Source organism: Ascidia mentula, chromosome 2 (assembly GCF_947561715.1).
Source record: "Ascidia mentula chromosome 2, kaAscMent1.1, whole genome shotgun sequence".
Classification (NCBI taxonomy): Eukaryota; Metazoa; Chordata; class Ascidiacea; order Phlebobranchia; family Ascidiidae; genus Ascidia; species Ascidia mentula.
The window spans coordinates 9,799,351-9,821,117 of NC_138567.1; the positions used below are offsets into that span (position 1 = coordinate 9,799,351).

General features: G+C 46.7%; 1 protein-coding gene across 1 annotated transcript; it reads left to right on the plus strand.

Annotated features, from left to right (window-relative positions):
- Positions 1-14,439: 14,439 nt before the first annotated feature.
- LOC145888712 (uncharacterized) lies at positions 14,440-21,720 on the plus strand. The gene is made up of 10 exons (XM_082979534.1): positions 14,440-14,645; positions 15,606-15,728; positions 15,805-16,034; positions 16,265-16,410; positions 16,479-16,664; positions 16,724-16,903; positions 16,978-17,098; positions 17,264-17,402; positions 17,493-19,059; positions 19,135-21,720. Exons 1-10 carry the CDS (start codon positions 14,623-14,625, stop codon positions 19,177-19,179), a joined length of 2,760 nt encoding a protein of 919 aa, XP_082835660.1. The 5' UTR covers positions 14,440-14,622; the 3' UTR covers positions 19,180-21,720.
- The last annotated feature ends 47 nt before the right edge of the window (positions 21,721-21,767 follow it).

The window sequence follows — 21,767 nt, forward strand, 5'->3', positions numbered from 1 at the left end:
GCATGCAACATATTATCTACCACACTGGTGAGACTTGAGTGTGTCGCCATTTAAAACTGGCCAAATTGCACTTTCACAAAAAACAAATTATATATCCAGCGATATATATATTCAAGGATATCAAGCGAAGCGCAAGGATATATATTCAAGGATATCAAACTGGTAATAACGATTCCGATTACATTTCGAATCAGGTTCCACTTGGTATCAGCTTATCCGACACAATACACAACAGTTTAGGCAAAGTCATTAATTTCGTCTAGTTTTATTTGTGTTTTGTCTGTGTTAAAAATGATACTTAACCATTTTCTCACACAAACCTGTCATCACTTAGGCATCAACATATTTTCTCTTTAAAACCATCAGGTCTCCAGCGGTGTTGAATCGGGATGTTCTTTTGTCGGCGTAGGGTTCCTGGACAACCCCGGCAACCAAGTCGCGACGCATACGGATGGCCCGAACATCTGTTTACATGCTGGGGTGCTGAGACACACTGTGCCCTTTGAACGAAAGTTTTTTCTCGCACGCCCTCTGATGCGTACTCCACTGTGTGCAGACGCGAGGGGAGATGTGTCTCACTCAGTCTAGCAAGCGCGTAACGCGCGTAACGCGCGGGTCGGGCGACTCGCGCGCACAGTGCCCAAATCTTACCGACAATTCATGTCAGGCAGAGGTTGTAAGTTGTTGGAAGGAAGGTGCGAGGGGTCGGAGGCAGGTTATTTGTGTTTTGGTTCTCCGTCCCCGGAACGCAAGGTGAAAAGTGATCGACGGCGGTGAGCGGATGTTGGCCGGTGTAGCGCTTGCAGAGCCCGCGGGAAAAGCTCCGTTCGCGGCCTTTTAAACAAGCACCTGCGCTGATTGATAGTCGATCACCCCAGCGCGTACGCTCCCCCTGTTATTGCTATTGTCTCGAGTGCGCGGGATATGGGGGAAATCACACGGATGTCGCCTGTACGCGCACCTAGATGGCCGGGGCTCGTATGAAAACAACCAGTGCCTAACGCTCTTGACGGAGCTGCTCAGAACAGCAGGTTTGAATCAGACAGGGGCATTGTAGTTTTACCGGCGCAGGAATTCAAATCTTGGGCCACCGTGCGTTGTTTGGCTTTTGCATACAGCAGCTCTTGCATTCAGGAAGGAAAGTGGTCGCACAGCTGTAATCTGGCTAACAATCATACAAACCACAAGACAAGGGCATCCGCATCAGTTGTTTACCGCAAGGCTTATGTCGAGAAAATTAATAACAGAAATGAGCTGTTTTCAAAATACGCAAAGATTGTTTGCATGAAACTTGTCAGGGCTGCAGGTAGGTGAAAAATAATGTTCGTAAAAGCAGGGCAGAAATAAATACGGTTGTCGCCGGAAAAAAGTTAAAGACCGAGTTTTGCATATTTCGACCACTCATTTAAATATAAAGTTCTCCGTTTACTCCTAGTTACCTAAAATGACGATACATTTAGTGATGTAATTGTTGAACTTCACGCTATACGTTTTTCCTCGCAACTGTAGACAAACTCTGGTGTTAGTTTGAAATATAGATTTTTGACCAAGTCGGCCAGTTTACATTCGCAATCCCTACGCAGTCGGGAATAAATAATTTCTACACGATCCAGGGCCCAGCGCTGACATCCAAAGCGTCCAAATATAGGGACGTCGTGGCACCGGTAGCGCAAATGACACGCGCTGTAGTAAGTCGTGTCATTCGTGGCACTTTCTGTTGGTAAAGTCACGCCTTCGTCTGTTTCAAGGTTGTCGCGCAACACACGGTTACCCGCACACCGTACTCGCTGGGGGCTTTCCATGTAAGTTGACGCTTACGTAGATGCAAATGGTCATGCGGGCTTCTTCTTGCCCTCTGATTACAACGGCGAGTGGTGTCCGTGGGGAGGCTGTGATGGGACGGCATTATTCACTCTCGCATATTTTACGCATGTTTTTTAATATTTACCTTGCGGAAAGACAATTATAAATGCATGACAGGAAGCAGTTGGTTGGAGAGGTAGCGGGGACCAATCTTCACTACTCACAGTACACTTATTAAATTAATTTATTTTATATTTCAGTTCATAGGCTTGTTTTGTAGTTTTTGGTGCCCGCGTCGAGTAGCTTGGGATCAAGACTACTTCGGTAAGTAGTTTGTTTTGTTTAGCAATTTTCAGACAGTTATCTTCTGTTTAGCTTGAAATCTAGAGTGGTGTTTCGGAGAAATGGTTTGTGAGTCACACTGGGCATTTCTCTGAATAAAATGGCCGTTGACGCGCGACACCCCGAAATGGTGTGGTTTCGCAATGGGTAATAATTGCTTGGAACACATCCCACATTTTCGTACTAAAAGCGCATCCAAACTTTCCCGATTTGGCAATCTAGAAATTCAAATTGTGAAACTTGCACTTTGATAGCAGAGGAGTCGGTCGGGAGCAGCTGGATTTTTGCGCAATCATCGCAGAAAATTTCCGGAAGAGAAGGCGCGAAATCTGTCTAGGCAGCTGACGCAGATCGTCTCATCCCAGGAAACGTAAGTCATTTGTTAAATTGCCTTTGGTTTCACATCGGGCGACCAACCGCCCGGCAAGCTTCTGTTTTTTTCTTTTAAAACTTTTGGCCGAGGTTTTTGATGGAAGTGAGTGCCAGCCGCGTGCTGCAGGAATTGTCAATGCATCCAACAGTTAATGACCGATCTTTCCGCGGGTCACTGATTCACCACTTGCCACTGTTTTAAATGTTAAAAATAAAAAGTTCAAATGAAATATGTAAATAACTCAATTTATATTTTAAGTACTTAATTCCAATGTTTGGATTCTCGGTAAGTCAAAAACGTCTGGTTTAGGAACAAAGACCGAGTCCACTATTGGGTACAAAAAAATCTAAAAACAAGCATTGAAAACGTGTATATTTACATCTTATACATTTGACACAAATACCCGAAGAAAAAAATTCTTTGTCTAAATAACGCGCATTTGGATAAGCAAATAAACGTTTGTGCAATTGATCAATCCTGAATTTTGCCAAAAACAAAGAAACCTTACAAAGTTATGCGAGAATCATAACGATGATGTAACCTCTAGCTCTAACCGGAAGCGACGGGCCTCGGATGGGCTCGTCTGTCCACTTTCGCGGATCCCAATACCCAATGACGCCATGGCGTCAGGCCTGGAGTCATCCCTCGTCATGGCCTCTGATTGGCTGAGCGGCGAGCTGTCCTCTGGGTGCATCGCAAAACTTGTTTTGATTTTTGGGGCGGAGGATAGGCAGTTTCCGCTGGCTCACAGCGCGAATCATGTTTATTTTTATTGAAGCTGCAGCGTGTTGTTGTGGCGGGTTCTAATGCAACTAGTCGGCAATGCACTTCCCTCTGCCTCGAAAAATGTGATCAGTATTCAACAAACTTTTGTCCATTTTAAACGCATGCGTTAACCGTCATATATTGTCACACGATTCGGTAGATACTATTGCTTTGAAACAAAGAGGTTTTTTCCTTTACCAAACGTTTTGACCACTGTCTGCAGGAAAAGTTTCACTTTTTGCATTTTTGAACCTTTGCTTTCGAAATGATAAGGCAATACAGTGCCAAAAAGTTGTCCAACATGAAAGCTCGTAGTTAGGTGTATTGTGATTGCTAAATTAGGCGATTTTTTATCTATTGGGTCGTTGTTGTTGTTTGTCTTTCCCTTTGCAGCCCTCGCCTAGTGAATTGCACACTAGACATGCAATCAGCAACTCTGACCTTTGTGGTTGCAATAATTTTGTGATTCTAACCTTCTGCGGGTCGAAAATTCGGTTGTTTATCAGTTTGACTGGCTTGACGCCTCCGTCAGTGTTCACTCTGTCGGAAACGCCATGACGCATGTGTCCAGTGTGGCAGGGCAAAACAAATTTTCGACCGACGGCCGATTGGCAGGAAATGACGTGAACGTGGGGTGTTGTTTCGAAAGTCTGATATCGCAAATAACATACTCTGTTATTTCAAAATGCGCCAACAAACTCCAGCAAACTTTGTTCACTGGCTGTGGACTCAGGCAAGCAGCTGCCAGAAACCGGCACGTGTCTAATTTCCGGGATAAGGGTAATCTGTGTTGCAAAACAGTCATTGGATTTTTTTTGACAAATTTTAACTTTCGCTTCTTGGGTACGAATACCTATCTACCGTAAACAATACGTTGCTATTATTGGATGGGTTATCGTTGTGGGAAAATCAACACTACTGTAAACCCATTTGATTCTGTTTGAATAAGAGATGTCAAAAACGTAATATCACATCTATTCAAGGCGATCAATTGTAGTTAAAACCAGCGTTGGTTGTTTTTTTGCATGACGGCTCCTGTGCAACGGTACCACATGGAACGTATATCGCGAGTTCGCTGCAGCCTGCAAAACATAGATCGTGACTTGCCGCGATCAATAAACGACTATAGTCGTGTATCGCGCGCCGTGATTGAAGAAGATCGATGCCACGCGCTGACCGTTTCATTCACAGAACGACGTGATTGTGAGTGACGCGACACACGTGGCTCTTAACATGGTGATGTTCGCCATGATTCGGCGACATGTTTTTAGATTGAGCTCGGCTGATTACCAAATGCGCCCGGCGGTCACAGGCGCCGTCATTGTAGGCGGGTCTTTTCGCGATCCGGCGCTGGTTTTTGTTCGCACCTCTTCGCGTCGCATCATGCGTGTGAGATTCCGCCGATTTTTACGGATTTCCACCCATTGTGACATTGTGACTGGCTGCCGATATTTTCGTTTCCGCGCATACGGCGGTAAGAATTCGAACAACTCAAAATCGAACAGCAAGGATCCCTGCGGTCGTTTCGCAAGTATTTCCCGTGTAAGGACGCGTAAATCGACACCCGAGCGACACCATTAGCGCCAAATGACGACGGTTGCAGCTGAAGTCCCATATGTTGCGACTCCTGCTTTTTGCAAAGTTCCGCTAAATCGGCAATCACGACTTATGAGTGAAAAGGTCGCGCGCGACGCGGTTTGTTGTGGTGCTGTCGCGAAATCATAAACAAGCCAGCCGCAATCGCGAGGGATCGAAGAATTCGAATTCCGGTTGCGCGATGCCCGCTGCCATTTGTCAAACTCGGAAAGACGCGCGATCCTGTTTTGGTTTTGCGACGAGTAATCATCGCGATTCTGCGTCCGGCTGACAGATTTAGCGGCGTGATCTACGGCCTCCGTGACCCGTTGTTTTTCGCCGAGTTTGTTTCCATTTTTTAGCCGCAGCACCAACCCTTGTTGCTGCACAGCATCCACCGGCGTTTTGTTTATAAAACTTCCTTCGTATGGTTTGCTGCTCGGATGTGACGCTTCCGCTATCTACACCAGGGCTGGGCGTTGAAGGATGTTTCGGACTTTTCTTCGTTTTAAAGGGCGACGACCCGCTCCTTCTCTTTCCTTCTCCGAGCCATCTTTAGGGCACTCCGATTAATCGTCTAACCAGCCCCAAGCCAAGTTTCCGATTATCAGTAAATTGTGTTTTTTGCTTCTATACTTCTTAACAATGTTAAATGCAAGTAGCTGTGACCGACTTAAGTGGTTTAACGTGCTTAACTGACAATGCAAATGCCAAGTATAAAGACAATGCGACCGCGCATGCTCAACAGAGCCAAGATTGCGTTTTTGCCACGAGCATTTTCCCACAAGTAATCACAATGAATTTGTCTCGTAAGCGGCCGTCACGTCCGGGATGTAGGAAATACGTTTTTTAAAGTTTCTACGTAAAGACTAAAGACTTCTGCGAACAAAGCTTTGTGCTGTCGACGAATTGGTCACCAGATCAGCAGCATACGCAGAAGTCACAAATTGCCCCTAACTGTTTACGATGCTTTGGTCGAGAGCGTGTCGTGCGAATGAAATTACTTTTTCCAATCTGACAGATTATCAGCCACGCCCGCCAATACCCGTTGTGACATTTCGGCTTTTAGGAAGTAAGTCCTTCAATGCGTAATTGCGATATATCGCGTCGTAAAAACGATGATCATGTATAATTGCAATGTACTATAAATAGTTTAGTGATATAGGGGACGTTGAATATTGCAAAAGAACGATGTAGGAAAGTTGGTGAAGTATTTACCAATAGAGGTACGTTTTTCTTGCACCGGAGAGCCATACCTCGTTTAGCGTGTTTGTAAAATCAAAATGGCCGGACCCGTACACACAGTGCTGGCTGCATACTACCCAGTGATGCATGGGCTACATAGACAATTGTAGTAGAGTACAGCCACGCACTTCTCTACAAAGGAGCTGGGTTGAATGTATTTTAATACAAGGGGATTTAAATCCACGTCTTCCCGCTCTTTGGCCTGACGAGAATTTGCATTGGGAAGCGACCAATTGGCTGAAACATCGTCACCCAGCAACTACTAAATTTATTTTAATCGCGCATTTAGAAAACTTTGCCCCCAGTCGCACGTTTTTCATCGGCAGGAATATTCAGTCGCACCCGAAGCACTGAAAAGAAATGCGTTCTATAATTTCCGCAGCCACGTCACGCAGTTAACAGTCGGGGCCTTAGCGTTAAGTGGAAAAGTCACAGCAGGGTCAGTTGTCTTTGTGGCCGATTGCTGGTGATGAATCTGCGTACGGTTTTTGGGCTTCACTGACAAGCCCGCGTGGTTTGATAAATCGAATCGCGAGAGCCAGACTGATTGCTTTTGAAGTGGCACTATTTTCCGCGAAAGTCTTTTCGCGAAAGACCATCAACGGAAATGGTCTCCTCTCCACTCCGAGTTTAGAAAAAACTAGAAATGTTCGCGGATATTTTGCTCTGTGCGTTCTTCATGAGCAAACACAAAACAAAATTACCGCGAATCAGCAGAAACAATAGGATTTCACATCATTCATTGTATAACAGCCTTTGTTCAATATGAAGTGTTCCATTCTTAATTTTTCCCCCTTTAATGAATAAATATAATAAGATTTCAAACATGTCGTCAATTCCGGGATATGTAAATCCCTATGCGAAAAATGCACAGTCACAAAGCAATTTAGTTCACGTCCACGCAGTACATGTGTGAGCATTCATATACCAAGAATTAGTAAAGCTCGTCTGGCCCTCATATGGCGCATAACAAAGCATGGATTGTCATTAAAGGTTAATGGGCTCTTGGTAATCGCGTGAGATGGTGTTGGCAATAAAGTACACAACGTCCATCAACGACGAGTCTTCGCAATCTGTTACACATCCTTCGAAGACGAACATTGGTGATTAAATGTTGCGCTATCGCTGTTCCGTTTGGCAAGTATCACTGCAACGGGTACTGCATTGATGGGATAGCATAATTTTGACATGGCGACAACAGGTGATAGGTGTGTAGTAGGTAGGTGGGTGGCACGATGTAGGCTTGTTTTTGTATATATTTTTTCTGCATTGCCAGTAACGGTGGAAAGGGAATAAATAATTAAGACTTTAGATGTAAACTATTAATCCGCGCGTATCACAATTCTTCTTACTTCGCGTGACAAAAGGTTGATTAATACCAAACCATAGTTCTCCAATTTGCATCGAACCCCAATCGAGCGCCCAGCCAGGCGCACCGAAAGGTCAGGCAATTATTGGAAGAGCAAATGATGGTCACGCTCCAACGGCTTCGCGGAACAGCCATTTGGCGTCGCACGACTAATGACGAGCGTAATTGAAAGTTTTACAATTGTATCCGCGGGCGGGCGCTATTGAGCTACACGCTCGCATGCACGTAGGCCGCTTTTTGAAAATCAACAAGCACTTCCTGCATTATTTCTGTTGTTGTGAAATAGTTTAGCAACTGCCCATGTAAGTTTGTTGTTTGTTCAAAATCTCGTGCGCAGCGGAAATGCGTACAGAGGGCGGGGCAAGGGGATTTTGAGGGGTGTGTCTTGACATAAACACATGACGTTAACAAAAACAAAACCTGTTAAGCGATCGAAACTACACGGTCGGAAGAGGGGAAATTTATACCAACATGCCAAGGATTTGCTTACTAGTTCTTGGTAAATTATAAGTGTCAAGTTTCCCAGCTAAGTGATTTGCCCTAATAGGGATGACGGCCCGTGGTTTGTGTAATTATGTTTCTCGGGTGTTGGAGAAACAACATGTTGGCATACTGTATTAGCATAACCTGTACCAAATTTATGCAACGATCCAAATCTACCCTGATGCCTCACATATTTTTGTAAAAAGGAGATTTGTTACTTTCTCGAACAAAGAGATCTTTCAACGCACCACAGGACAACAATGCATTGCTATTCACAGCGTCGGGGCAACCGCAGCCAATTTCACGCTTGCGAGTGTATCGTGCTTTGTATATTGGCCAAAGGCATAAGCTTCATCAAGTGGCCAGGCTGGTCTCCGCCCAAACATGGTCCCAAGAAACGCCGACCTTCGTGGAAGGGCTGCCTCCCGCCCGAGAAGACAACGATTTCGTTGCTGCAACCGACGTGCGTTTTGCTGATTGGTTCGTTGCCCAGTGTAGCAGAAGCGCGACTCCTTTCTCAGAAGAAATTAGGACTTTCAGCGGCCCAGTGTTGACGGGCTGTTTAATGTCACTACAATCCGCAAAATTCTCAGCGCGCGCTATAAACCGATCGCAATGTCGGACTTTATGTAATGGAAAAATACGAACCGATTTATAAGTTCTTAAATTCTGTCTGGTGTCCTAAATCATAAACCGATGAGTCCCATGCCCGTCAATTACGACCATACAAGGTGACGCGAGGAATACACAGCATTTCGCGGCGCGTGATCGCTTACAGCTTTATGTTATCCCAGTAATGCTCCCGAAATCCGTTTGTCGTCAATTGTATATCAATACCCACGCGCCAGAGGGCCCTGCGCAGTATCGCAAAACAACACTTCTTGGAAAAGCAACTTCGGCGAGGTTTTTATTGATGGCAATCTCCCTTCATTGTTTACACTTCGCGGCGATGGGCCGTCGAGTGATGAGAAACAGCTTCGAAGATCGTCGCTTTGTGTTTCATTTGACAATGCACAGAGGCGATAAAAAAAATAGCATCACCCACCCGCAAAGCGGCGCCTTGTGCATTGTTTAAAAACATCTCTTCCAGAGGCGGCGGGAATTTTCTGTGACGCATTTGCGGATGTTTTCGTGGCTAAACCTCGATTGTAAGCGGCCATCTTTCCGCATAACGCAAGTGATATACGAGGCAGGAACCCAGGAATGCATCAGCTATCGAGGAAGTGGAGTTTCTTGTGGGGTTCCAATTTTGAAAAGCGCCACAACGAAACCCTTCCACCTGAATACGTTATTCCCCGAACGTCGAACAATCGAGAAGCAAACACAAGCCCGGTCTAAGGAGCAATGACTACCATAACCCGACCTCCGCTCAACGAGGAAGTGGCGACACGTTTGAATGGGAATTACACTATGTGCATTATCGCAATATATACGCATAACGCCAACAAAGGGATGGGCAGCTGAATGGTTAAGGACTGCCACGTGAGCGGGGCGCGCTGATACCCTCTTGGCTGTTTTCTCATTGTCAGCGCACACACGAACGCTGCTGGAAAAATTCCTGCGCGATTGACGATTGTGCGCCTTTTCCGGCAATTGTAAATATGCTGCTTGAAAACATGGAGGGTTGTGAGGGGGTAAAGGAATGCTGCACTTCGTCTAAAGCGATTCCTCACCTTCAAATAACGCAACACTACAAAGCTTTCGCCGCATAATCCAATTAACCAGTACGTCTTGCGCACGAACGCCTCAATATAGGCACCCAAAACATATTACGCAGTTCTAACTGTTTTCAGCCGACCGGGTACGCGGGCAAGCGTAAACCCGACGCAAGCTAACGTGCTATTTCCAGTCGTGCGCATACGGCGATGGTAATTTACGCTGCGGCGTAAAGGGCAAAATCCACCTGGTACGCATTTAAGCAAAACGTTTAAACGCATTCCTTAGCAATTTTACATCGAAGTTCCATGCGTCACGACGCTACGCCTTACGTTGAAGTGCTATTATGGACGTCTTACGGCATCCATGACAATTTAAGCGCAGAGACCTTTCGCTTTGCTCAGCAGCGCATTTGTGTTCGGAAACTGACCTAGCGGACCGGACACCGAAATTTAAACCACTGGTGTTATTTCGCGACCAATGGTGGATTTCTCCTGAAGTCTGTCAATGGATGAGTCAATTTATGGACATCACACGGGAATAACCGAGTAAAAATACATTGTTTTCCAGCCACCGGTCCGATGGAAACGTCGCAATGTCTTATGTTTAATTTCCGTCTCTGTCCACAATTCGGAGACGAACGGAGGAAAAGCGTAGGGCGCCACCTGGCGTTGTGACGTCAATTAACTAGACCATGGTGGTTGTCAACAAAACGGAGTTTGTGCCAAAATCACTAAGCTTTTGTTCCTTAAACTTCCCACGGTTTTACTGTCAATGACACCTACGTAAATCCAAAGCAAACAATTTCAAAGCTTTTGTGGAGTACATTGCCTCACAACCAGAGCTTTTTGCGTCAAAGGTAGAAGACAGCACTTTCGCGTGAACCCGAAGAAAAAATTGTCTGCATTGTAAGGGCGAAACGAAGCGCAAAGCGACTGCGGCAAAAATATTTTCAGCGGTTAATTAACAGACGATCTTCGGGAGAAACTTCCCGGAGGCTGGAGCTCGGTTTCCGGCCGAGAAGTCGTCGCCAGTCCTTGGCAAATCTAATCGGATGCTGTGGGCCAGCGCCATCGCAGACGAAGTCGCGGGTCGAATGTTTGTTAATCCTATTAAAGTGCGGTCTGTTGTGGCAGGTATTAGGAGATAAATATCGTTTCGCGTTGCTATCGCTCGGCCTCGCCTGTTACCAACGACGGGATTACCTTCACCGCACGACGATTTATGTTCGCTGGAAATACGGTGTTTTAATACAGTCGCCACCGCACCTCACCTTGCGTTGTAATTGAAAACGCATTTTTGCGAAAGGCCCAACCTTAATCATCGGCAACTTTACAAACACTGAAACACTTAATGCTGTCAGCTCGTTGCAACGGATTTGCTACAAACACACCGCTAATAGATAATTCGACGGCGCAAATCGCAAAACAGCAATTATGTATTGGGCCCGTACATCAACTCAAGGCCAAACACTTCAATAATAAGCGTATGGTGCTTTCACGAACATGGCGCTATATAACCTATTGAATTGAGACATCGCCAATGCCAACCAAAACAGTCAAGGATGCACACACCCCGCTTGGCCCCCGCTGCGACTCGTGGCCCGTGGCTGACCCGCACAAATAGAAAGTGTTTACGGAAGTTACAATCAACCTCGTGCGTCAATTCTAACCCCGCGAAACGATATTGTCCAATCCAGTAAAGCAAAGATAAGCCATTTACATACGTCACCATGCTGTTCGATATGCGCAAAGGTCAGCAAGCGGATTTTGAGGAGCTCGAGCGTTAATGCTGGTATTACCTGATGTGGTGAAGGTCTACGCGCACTTAAAAAAGTTTACATAAAAGTCAAGCGCCTCGAGTGTTTTGTTTTCTTTGCAAATGGAAAATCGGGCGTGCAGCGTATCGGTCGGACTATTAATTTGTTGGGCAAATATGAAATATTCCCGACCTGAATGCATAGAAATATGATCGAAGTCGTAACAACCAAAACATTTAATTGTCGTAATAATAATCATGAAATGTCCATGAAAAAATTAAATATTACAATTAATTTTTATTTTTAACTATTATTAAGTATCCATGTTGGAACCATAAAGCTATGTTTACTGCGTGAAATATGATTATCCTCACACTTGAAGTGTGAAAAGTTGAGGCAATAAAGATGTGTTTGTTTTGTCATAATGAAACATGTTTACTTAAACTGGAAGGACTAAACGGCAAAGGCCTTTTGCAAACACCTTTCCCGACATAAATGAGTTATTAATTGCTCTACTGACTGTGTAGCGGAAATTTGTTGAGCGATGAAAAAGCATTAGGATGGACACTCAAACAACAGCATACTTTAAACGTGATATCAGACGATAAAATCTTTCGCGGCGCGATATCCAAAAAACGTATTTGTTTTTTTCCGAAGCAATTTGGCAAACCCAACGATTGAGAAACAGCTCTGTGTACGTGCGTTCTCGAAATCGGAAAATAACGATATTTAATCGCAATCGGTTCCACCTCCGTATAAGTCTATCGCGAAATATTGTGGGCGCGCATAAGCGCTATTGACTCGTTAAAACGATAAAGTTTATCTCAAACCGCTGCAGAGCCCAGGCGGGAAAATATCGGAGGGTGCGTCTTATGTCAGGTTGCTAGAATAGCTCTTGCGCTCATGCTCCAAAAATCACGTTCATGATATAATGCCCCAAGGCGAATCCATCGTTCCAGTGAATCTCGCATTCTTATGGGATTGCTACGCTTGCGCTTTTTGATGTCGGAGAAAGGACCCACCACGCTGTCTGCGCGTTGCGTATTCAAACCCGCCCCATATTAGAACCCCATTCCCCGTCGCGCTCGGTTACACCGGAAAAGTGCATTTATTTTCGTCATTGAGGTACGATGCCCGTCCATGCGTGCAGGTGCCAGGCTGAGAAGTGGGGTTGGCTTAAAATCGCGCCGCGCTCTCGGGTTTCGCGCACTGCATCTGAAACGTTCGCACGCTATACGGAAAATGGAGAGCTCGACGCAGCCTGTTAGCGCTGGTAAGTGAAATATTGCTTCCGGTTTATTAGGAATATGAAAAGCTTTTTGGTGGGTCTAAGACAGGGTCCGGGGTTTTCGTGTGTGTGTGTTGAAGAGGATCTTAACAGCGCCACAAGGCGATCGGATTTCGGAGTTTTCTGGCGTTGGGGAAAATTTCCGCGCTCTTGTTTTCGATCGAGATTCTTTTGACAAGGTTGTGTTTCGTTTTGGTTCTTGAGGTCTGCGCTTGTATGCAAAACCAGCAGCCTGAATGACTTGTTTTTTCTTGTAATGGGACAACGCAACAGCAAACAAAAGCAATTGTTCTCACTCGGAACAAAGGCCACCCGGAGAATGCAAATGCTGCAAAAGCTCCTGGGGTCAAGTAATTGACTGAAACTTGCAGGAACAAATGCATAAAACGTTTGTTGTATCTAACAAATGGGGCAACGGCCCTTAACACGAGTGCGACGACTTTAATTACGCGTGTTATGTTTACAACGTTACAAAACGTTCAATCACCGACGAGCTTAGTTTATAGTTTCATTATATTTGTGCGAAACCGGACGCATTAATTAATCGTATTCGCCTGTCACCGAACAATGCACCCTGGTCGCGACGATAAATGAGTTCCGGGCATCATCTTGCCGCGGCCCACAGCACAGCATAACCGCTCGTAGGCAAAACAATCAAATCGAGGATGCTAGCTCAACAGGAAGACACCGCTGATTGAATACTCGTACGTAGTTCGAGTATAATACGTGGGGATTTTGTGCCAGACAAAATTGTAGATTGTGACGGTTGGCGATCGTGTTGTGAGTCCTTGCGCCCCAGGAAGCGTAATAGTTGTGTATGAGGGGGAGTTTCAGGCAAAGGCAGACGTGTCCGGTACGCACATAAACGATGTCCAAAAAATTGCCTCACCGGTAGTAGGCTTCTGACGTGTGCATATTTGATCATGTCTTTTATTATTGTGGATGCTGCTGGGTTGACAGCAGCAGCCCATTAACAAAACGAGCGCCTTGAAATGTTAGCGCTAAGCATCCGGAGAAGAAAGTACCCCAGCCGGAACCTGTTGTACTCGATGATATTCCAGTGTAGTGAGGGCTATCTATCAAATGCACTTGGGCGGAACCGCTTCGATGCCTTTGGCTTGCACCTTTGCGTGTCGTTATTTCAATTCCGCCACTGAGATGAGACGGCATATTTGCGAGTGTTTTTGTAGTCGTTCTATGTGATTCACTTATAAAAATAGGACGAGCGTATAAGGGGAACAATGTTGTTGGGGACCCAAACGTCTGGGCGTGGCCTCGGTAAAAGAACGCCTAATTGAGCCAAAATAGGGTGAGGGACTTTAATGATACCACGTGCTTGGCCATTGATTCGTAAATTCACAAACCGCAGTTTAACATTTATGATAATTGCTTCCATGTTTCGAAAGTCAAGTTTTAAGAGTTGTTGTTTCGTTATGGCGAATGTAAAAAAATACATGTTTTTGTTCAAACGCAGAAAGTCAAGTAATAGCACTCTTACTCCAAGATCATTTGACGGAAATTGGCCCATTGGTGTAAGAACAAAAACAAAGTAAATCACTCTAATTTGGCCTGGGCGCTTTATGGGGCGGGGGCCCGCGATCGCAAAATCAACAGAGAGATCTTAATTTTCGTCCGGACGATGAAAAATTTTCTAAAATTATCCGCCCTCGCCTTCGCGTCAACGGGCCGTGAAGAGAAAAGAGAAAAAGAGAGGAGGCGCGTGCTGAAAAAAAGAGAAAGGCGCTGGTGAGCGGGTGGGAGAAAAACGCGGCAAGGTAAATTGCCTCGACTCGTCGCGATTTGAGTCAGAGCAACAAGACTTCCTCAGAGTAAGCAGCGTTTGTGAACATCACCGAGTTATCGATAGCTACTCGATCGAGTTTGCGTAAGAAAGCTTTTTAGAAACTGTTGTCTTCCCCCGTGGAATTTTTAACGGCGACCGGACAGAACAAAACTTAACCAAGATGGCACCAAACGGAAAACCAGCGTAAGTTTTTGTGTGGAAGTAAAGTGTTTCAAATCGGCGTGGAGTTTGTTTCACTAGAAAGTGTGTTGTGAAAAAAAAACGATGATTGAACCCCTTGTGTTGACTTTACTTGACATAAATTTCTGTACATGCTTTTACATCTTTTGTAAGTGCGTATGTTAATGGTTCGGCTCGGTGTAAGCTCTTTGCAAAAAAACGAAAAAAAATAAACGCGTTGAGTGTCGACGCGCGTAATTGATGTCGTATTCACCGAAACAGGCACCTGGCGATTCGTCTGGTTCTCACAGTTAAAAGCTAATTTGCTTCTTTGAACTTGAACGTTGTGCGAAACTTGTGACGTATTCTGTCCACCCGAGTGTGGGAAAGATAGCGAGGCTTATCATTATGGCGTTAAACTGTCGGGTAATGGGGGTAATTGACTTGCGACGGTCGAAGAGGCTTTTCCTGGAAGCGATCGACTTCTCCTTTCAGGCCCCACAGTCGCTGGCTCCGCGCACAGGAATGCGGCCCTTTTTCGTTTGGGTGGAAAATTTTGTTTTACGGCGAGGAGGTCAGCGATTGGTGGTTCAGGCTATCGCGGACGTCCGCCTTTTTTCCGAAGCGAATATTCTTTTTCATTGGCTCGCCCCAAATATGGGAGAGCCCGCTAACCCACATTAACACGCACGACATGGGGCCTTTCACGATTTGTCTTGTCACTTCCCATTCGGATTGCAATTTGCAATGCCAGCCCATCATGACGAATGCACCAAGCAATGGATTAGCTTGAAACGTAGTTGGCATCTTGTCACCCGACATCGAAATCTCACTACTTCCGACCACGATTTAAAACTTTTTCGAGGCGGTCACATTCCTCGATCAAGTCGTTTAATTATTACGTCACTGCCCATCCTGCACTAATGAACCCAACGAGAAATGCATTAAAAAATGTAATTTTACCAAGGGACGTTTGTTTTACAGGAGCTTCGTAATGCAACATCAGCGTTCGCAATTGGAACCAGTTGTTGATCTTGCCCCACAGAAAGAATCTAATATCCGAGTTAAGAACGAGTGCATCTTATTTTCACAATCCATCATGAGCGGGTAAGACCCACATTTCATAGTTTTTATTTTAATTAAGAATTTCATGCGAAGTAATTTTTTTTCTTTCACCTCACAGTCGGTGGAACCCAGCTAACAACGTACAAGCAGTAGAGCCAACTTCGGCCACAACCGATGGCCCGGAGCCTCGTATTCTCTCCAAGAAGAGGCGCGACCTCATTAACGCCGAAATCCGGGAACTGCAAAACCTCTTGCCACTGAAGAAGAGCGCACGAGAGCGACTTTCCTATCTTGGAATCCTCGCGCTTACCAACACATTCATCCGCAAAGCGACTTTCTTCAAGAAAGGTACAATTACTGTCCGTTCCTTTCTCCCAAGTCTAATCGCCTTCCCTCGCGTAACAAACTTATGCCAGATTATCGCTCCTTATGTGTTTGTGTAACATGCCCACGTCTGACCTTATGAGTGCAGACACATCGCCACAATTCGCAGCGTTAGCACTTTTGAATACACGTGACGTCTATTGTTGTGTGGAATCCAATGACGCATTTCTATATTGTTGCTCATTTATGTGCAGAATGCCTCAGTTGCGACGCTTCGATGAGCTGCACCCTCGTCCCCGAGTTTTCGTCCTCGTTATGTGGCTTCCTTCTTGTCTTTAACCGAGAGGGCAAGATCCTTTACTCATCGGATAACATCCTTGATTATCTCGGCAACACAGTGGTAAGGACCCGGATTTTCCGTTGCGAATTGAAAATTTCAACCACCAATTTATCGCTATCATTTTGAAGGTTGAGTTGGCCAGTCAGGGCGACAGCATCTACGACTTCGTGGACAAAGAAGACCACGATCAGATCCGGGCCCAGCTTGACATGCCGCCACACGACGATCAGGGAGAGGCCAGACGCCTTTCCTTTTACTGCAGAATGTCCACATCGCGCTACATGAAGACACAAATGCGATCGTGGAAGAATAAGGTAAGACATCACAAACCGACGCATTGAACAAGTGCATTAAAAATATATATTTCATTCAGATTGTACACGTCACTGGACGTTACCACCGCCCAGAGATGAGCAGCGATTGGTCCGACACAGTTTTCTTTGCCGTGTGTACCCCAATCGAGTCGAAACCAGTCACAGACGTGCGCCACCATCCAAGCCCGCGCGCCACCGAATTCAAAGCAGTCCACGGTCCAGACATGAAATTTCTTGAGGTGAGAAACAATTCATGGACCAACTTTCTTGTTGAGCGAACACTGGACTGACAGTGGTTTGTTCCGCTTGGCAGGTTCCCAACACAGTTGAAACCCTTCTCGGATATGCGCCAGAGGAGTTGGAAAACACCAGCTGGTACGAATGGGTCTACCCCGAGGATCTCGCCCAAGCAAGACAGCAACACCTCAAATTCGGTAAGCCGTGTGACGTAAATACTGACGCGCGTTCGGTGGGGCATAACTGGGTAAATTTTGCCGCGCGATTGGTATTTTCTCCGACAGCTAATATGATTTTGCGGTCAGGCGCGTCCGGTCGGTAAGCGCAATTATTTGAAACCTGTTTTGTTTTGAAAATCGCAGTGAAAGAAGACGGTTCGGCGTTCGCCTGCGTGCTGCGCATGGTAAAGAAAGACGGCAGCCTCGTATGGGTTGACATCACTGCCGAAAAATCCCAGGAGAGCATCAGCAGCTCATTCGTGTGCAACTACATCGTCATAAAGTAAGTTTCGCTCAGCCCAATTTAGTTAGTTTCGCTCTCATTGACTTACGCAGAACTTAGAAGCCACTAACCGCCCTTTTCCCTTAATAGTGAGGAAGACGTACCCTACTTCCGCATCCACCACAATCTCCTCCCATTCCCTGAGCATTACACAGAAGAACAACGCCAGTACCTCGCCTACCGCTCGACATTGCTCAGCGCTGCAGTCAATTCCGACGTTAATTCTGGATCCACTTCACCAATGACCTCGCCGACTGCAATGAGCCATCCAGACCCGATGTCAGCACATTATGCTCAACAGGTGTTCGCCGACAACCTTGACACCAAGGCGAGACTACGCCAGCAAATCAAACGTAAGATGAGCTCCATCGACACACCAACTTACAACACTGATATGTTTGGAGTTCCCCCGAACAAGATGCTCATCCGCGCCACCTCCGACATTACCTACCCGGCGTCCGCCTACCACTCGCCTCTCCAGCATTCCTCTTCCTATCCAGAGGCTTCTTACCACCCTCACGTCTTCTACAGACCCGGATTTCCGACAGACGAATCCTTTATGTCGCAGCTGCAAGGCACCGCCGCTGCACCGGGCTACTTGTACGAGGGTGGGTACACGACCCTTGCTCCCGTGCGTCCGGACACCCTGACCTTGAGGCAAGTGTCCGACCGATCGCCAGTGGCGTCCTCCTCTCCCGTCAACGGCCACGTGACCCAGCTGAATCAGAACAACAACGTTGGGATGCAAGCGTCCGCCATCAATCAACAGTATCAACATCAGCAGCAAATGCAACAACAGCGATCCTACTCGCAGCAATATTCCCCAGCGACGCGCGAAACTGATTATTACCAGAGCAATCCATCCCCATGCAGTCAATCGTCTCATTCGCCTGCCCACCAGTCGCCCCACTCACCCCTGAATCTGCAAATGTCGCCTGGTCGCAGCCCCAAGCGCACTCCCTCAAATGTCGTCAGACCCCAAGTGGAAGGCTTGTTCTGCGAAGTCGGTGACATCATCGAGAGCGAATCTTCTCATCACGCGACCTCATCCTGCGGCAGCATCACCACCTCCCCCAACGCCGCAATCATGCAGCCTTGCTCTGAAGCCTACGACGCCGTCACCTCTTGCCAGCAAGGTGGTGCGCGCCAGTGGCAATACTCCCTGCAGAACCGCCTCCAGGCCGAGTCAGAGATGCACAGCACTTCGCCTTACAGCAGATCCAGCTGCGCTTCCGACGTCATCCCGCAGCCTAATGGTATGTGCCAGACATCCATGAAGGAAGAACCCGTCGGCTCTCCACAGCACTACAATAACGTGATGTCCCCTGTCCAACAACAGCGTTACAGCCCCTCCCACTCGGCTTATGACGTAGGCTCTCCGACCCGCTGCTCCCCTTCTGGATTCAAGCAACATCAGCAGCAACAACACCTCTACTCCTCAGCCGGCACGTGCGCGTCCCCCAACCAGCAGCACGTCGCTACTGAGAAGCCCTACCAAGTCCAATACTCCATCTCGCCTGCGCACCCTTCGACTATGCACAAATACCAAGCCGCTGCCGCCGCGTTTTACGCAGCAGCGCAGCAAGGCCACCCGCGGGTCGATATGCGCCAGAGTGAAGTGGAATGGGTGAAGAAGTACGGCAACATGACCGCCACCGTAAGTACAACTAACTAGCGCACCAGCCAAATGCAAGTTGACACATTTTTAACGGGTGGTGATTTTTGTTCACAGGAGATGCTCTTTTGCGAATCGGAAGGCTCCCCCTATCTTGCTTGATCGACGAGGCGCCCGTCACCTGTCACTTGTGGCAACCGGCGGGCTTTGCTCTCGTGCCAAGAATCGTAACCAGTCAGTTACGGAAAATAATGTTCTCCTACAATAGGAGATGTACCTATCCTGTACCATACGAAAGTCCAGCTGTTTCCCTTTGTTTTCGGCTTGCAAGCGTCCGACCTCTGCCGCTGCCCGCTTCGGGCATTGTGCGGAGTTTCCAACTCGCGACGTCTTCAATTGTTAATATTAAGTGTTCAACGCTTTCGCTTTTATCGATTACTAACGGCTTCTCACTTTGCAACTAACACCGTTCGTGGGCACCGCGACCTGGTTTGAACGCCACCTAGCGGTGGACCCTGCCTTGTCGCGGGTCGCTTCGGTAATAGAAGCGTCGGGTCCGCACGGGAAGTCGCACGGTCGGCCAGCGTCTTGCTCTACCATGGTAATGTGGTCGGGCGGACGTCAGGCGCCACTGTGTGGTTGTTCCGTCGGCACCTGCCCTCCATTTTGTGAAGTCATGGCATCGGGATAAAGTGATAGTTTGAAACCGAGGGCGCCGGACGAGGTTTAAAACCTTCGTTCGGGCCCATGTAGGGATAAGCAAACGTTCGAGGGAATAAGCGTCTTGGAATTCGGTACAGCCCCATCTCCCACAACTAGGTACAACTAAACTCCCAAAATTAACATCACATCTCAACAAATTCGCACGTCATCTTGGCACAGCACGGCATCTAAGCGCACGGTAGGGTGGTTGAGCAATTCGCGGCACAACACATATTTCTGTAAGCGCGGAATTCGTTCCGTTGCCTTCGTTTCATTTTGTTCGGCGGCCCCAGAGCCCTGGACGTTTTCCGCCTTTATTTGCGTTTTTATGGACGATAGCAAACCTCAGCCTATTTTCGTTTCATTTCGCCGCGCATCAAAATTAAAGGCTTCTTCTGCGTTTCTTCGATGGCCGGCCAGCCAGGATTATTGCGCCGTTAATACCTCGTGGCCACAAGCAAACAGAATTTGCAATCATGCTGTCAAAAACCTCGCCGGATTTTCGTCAGCGCCGACCGCAGTTTATCGCCATTGCCTCTTCTCATCGCCTGGGGCCCCTCTTCGCAGTCAACTCAAAACACAACTTTGCCGGGCCTTATTGACCAAAAAAACGTGACAAACCCAAGCTAAATCCGTCTCCGCGCCAGGCACTGCTTGTCACGCGATGCCTGGAGGCCCAGCTTACGTCATTGCTCTTAGACCGCGGCCCGGACGAGAAAAAGGCCAGCGCGTAGGGATGAGGCCTCCTCTTAGGCGAAAACAAACGGCCTGACCCGATCGGAATGCGTTCCTCTTTACCTGCGTTTCGTTGCGCGATCTCATTTCAGGTCTCACGAAGCGTATCGAGTCCGCTCGCACTAATCACAATAGCATAGGCAAAAAAGCGTTTTGTTGATGTTATTCTCGCAACTTCAATTTGGCTTGGGTCAACACAATGCCATTATCACGACAATCCTCGCTTGCCCGTTTAAATTTGCTTTAATTTCAAGTTTGGGACCTAAGTTTGCATGAGGAAAAACGAAAAAATATTTTGGTTTCAGAATTATCATTTTATCCCGATTGCATGTCTTCACATTTGTTTTCATTTTACTTTTACTTTTTTTGTTTGTTCTTTGTTCTTGCGCATCACGCCCGGAAACGAGTCGCACCTGTCGATCGATTAACAGCCAATCGGCTCTCTCGAAAGTGTCACGTGGCCGGGTGTGCTCGCAGAAGGTAAGTTCTGTGGGCGCGCCACGGTCTAGTGATTTCTCCAAAATGTTCCGCGCGATCGGCTACGTGGCTGTGACCGCTGGAGCGTGACTGAAAAATCACCGTCGAACTAAAAAATCACGAATCGGCGCCACTGCTTCTCGCTCTTCCGGTTTCGTGCGCGCATTTTTAATTTTCTAGGTTCCTGTTTACTTTTTCGTTCCGTATTCTTCCGCGCAGCGTTGGTAATAACGTTACATGTACATAATAGCGAACTTTGGTAATAAGAGTTCGCTATTCTGGTGTTTCGCTATTGTTGCCGTTCGTTTCGTTTCGCCAAATTTACCTTGTGTCGCAAATTTCTCTTTTGATTTTGAACTACTGAACGACGGCCAAAACTGAGCAAGTGCGCCTTTGTACAGGGCCGGACGTTATCGGTATGTAAATAAATACGTACGAACGTTCGAAATCTGCCAAAAAGTTGTATACTGCCAAGGTGTATATGTGGTATGTATTAGTGCATGCCCCCCTCCAAGTGAAACACGTTGCCATATCTGGTAGTGCCTTGAATGCGCAGCAGCACAGCGCATTATGTGTGCATTGTACCCGTACTACATTTAAATTTTCGTTGTTTTCGTATTTCTTGTGTTCGTTATGTTGTAGCTATAGACTGCGTCCTGCACCGCTTGTGGCGCGCGCAAGCTTGGTTTGTTGGTGTGCAAATAGTTTATTTATTAGACGTTCGTTTTTTCTTCTTTGTTTGTACAGAATTTACGTCATTCGCGCAATAAACGCTTCACTGAACAATTACATTTATTGGAAACAAATTTACGATAATTCCAATCAATGAGCTTAAG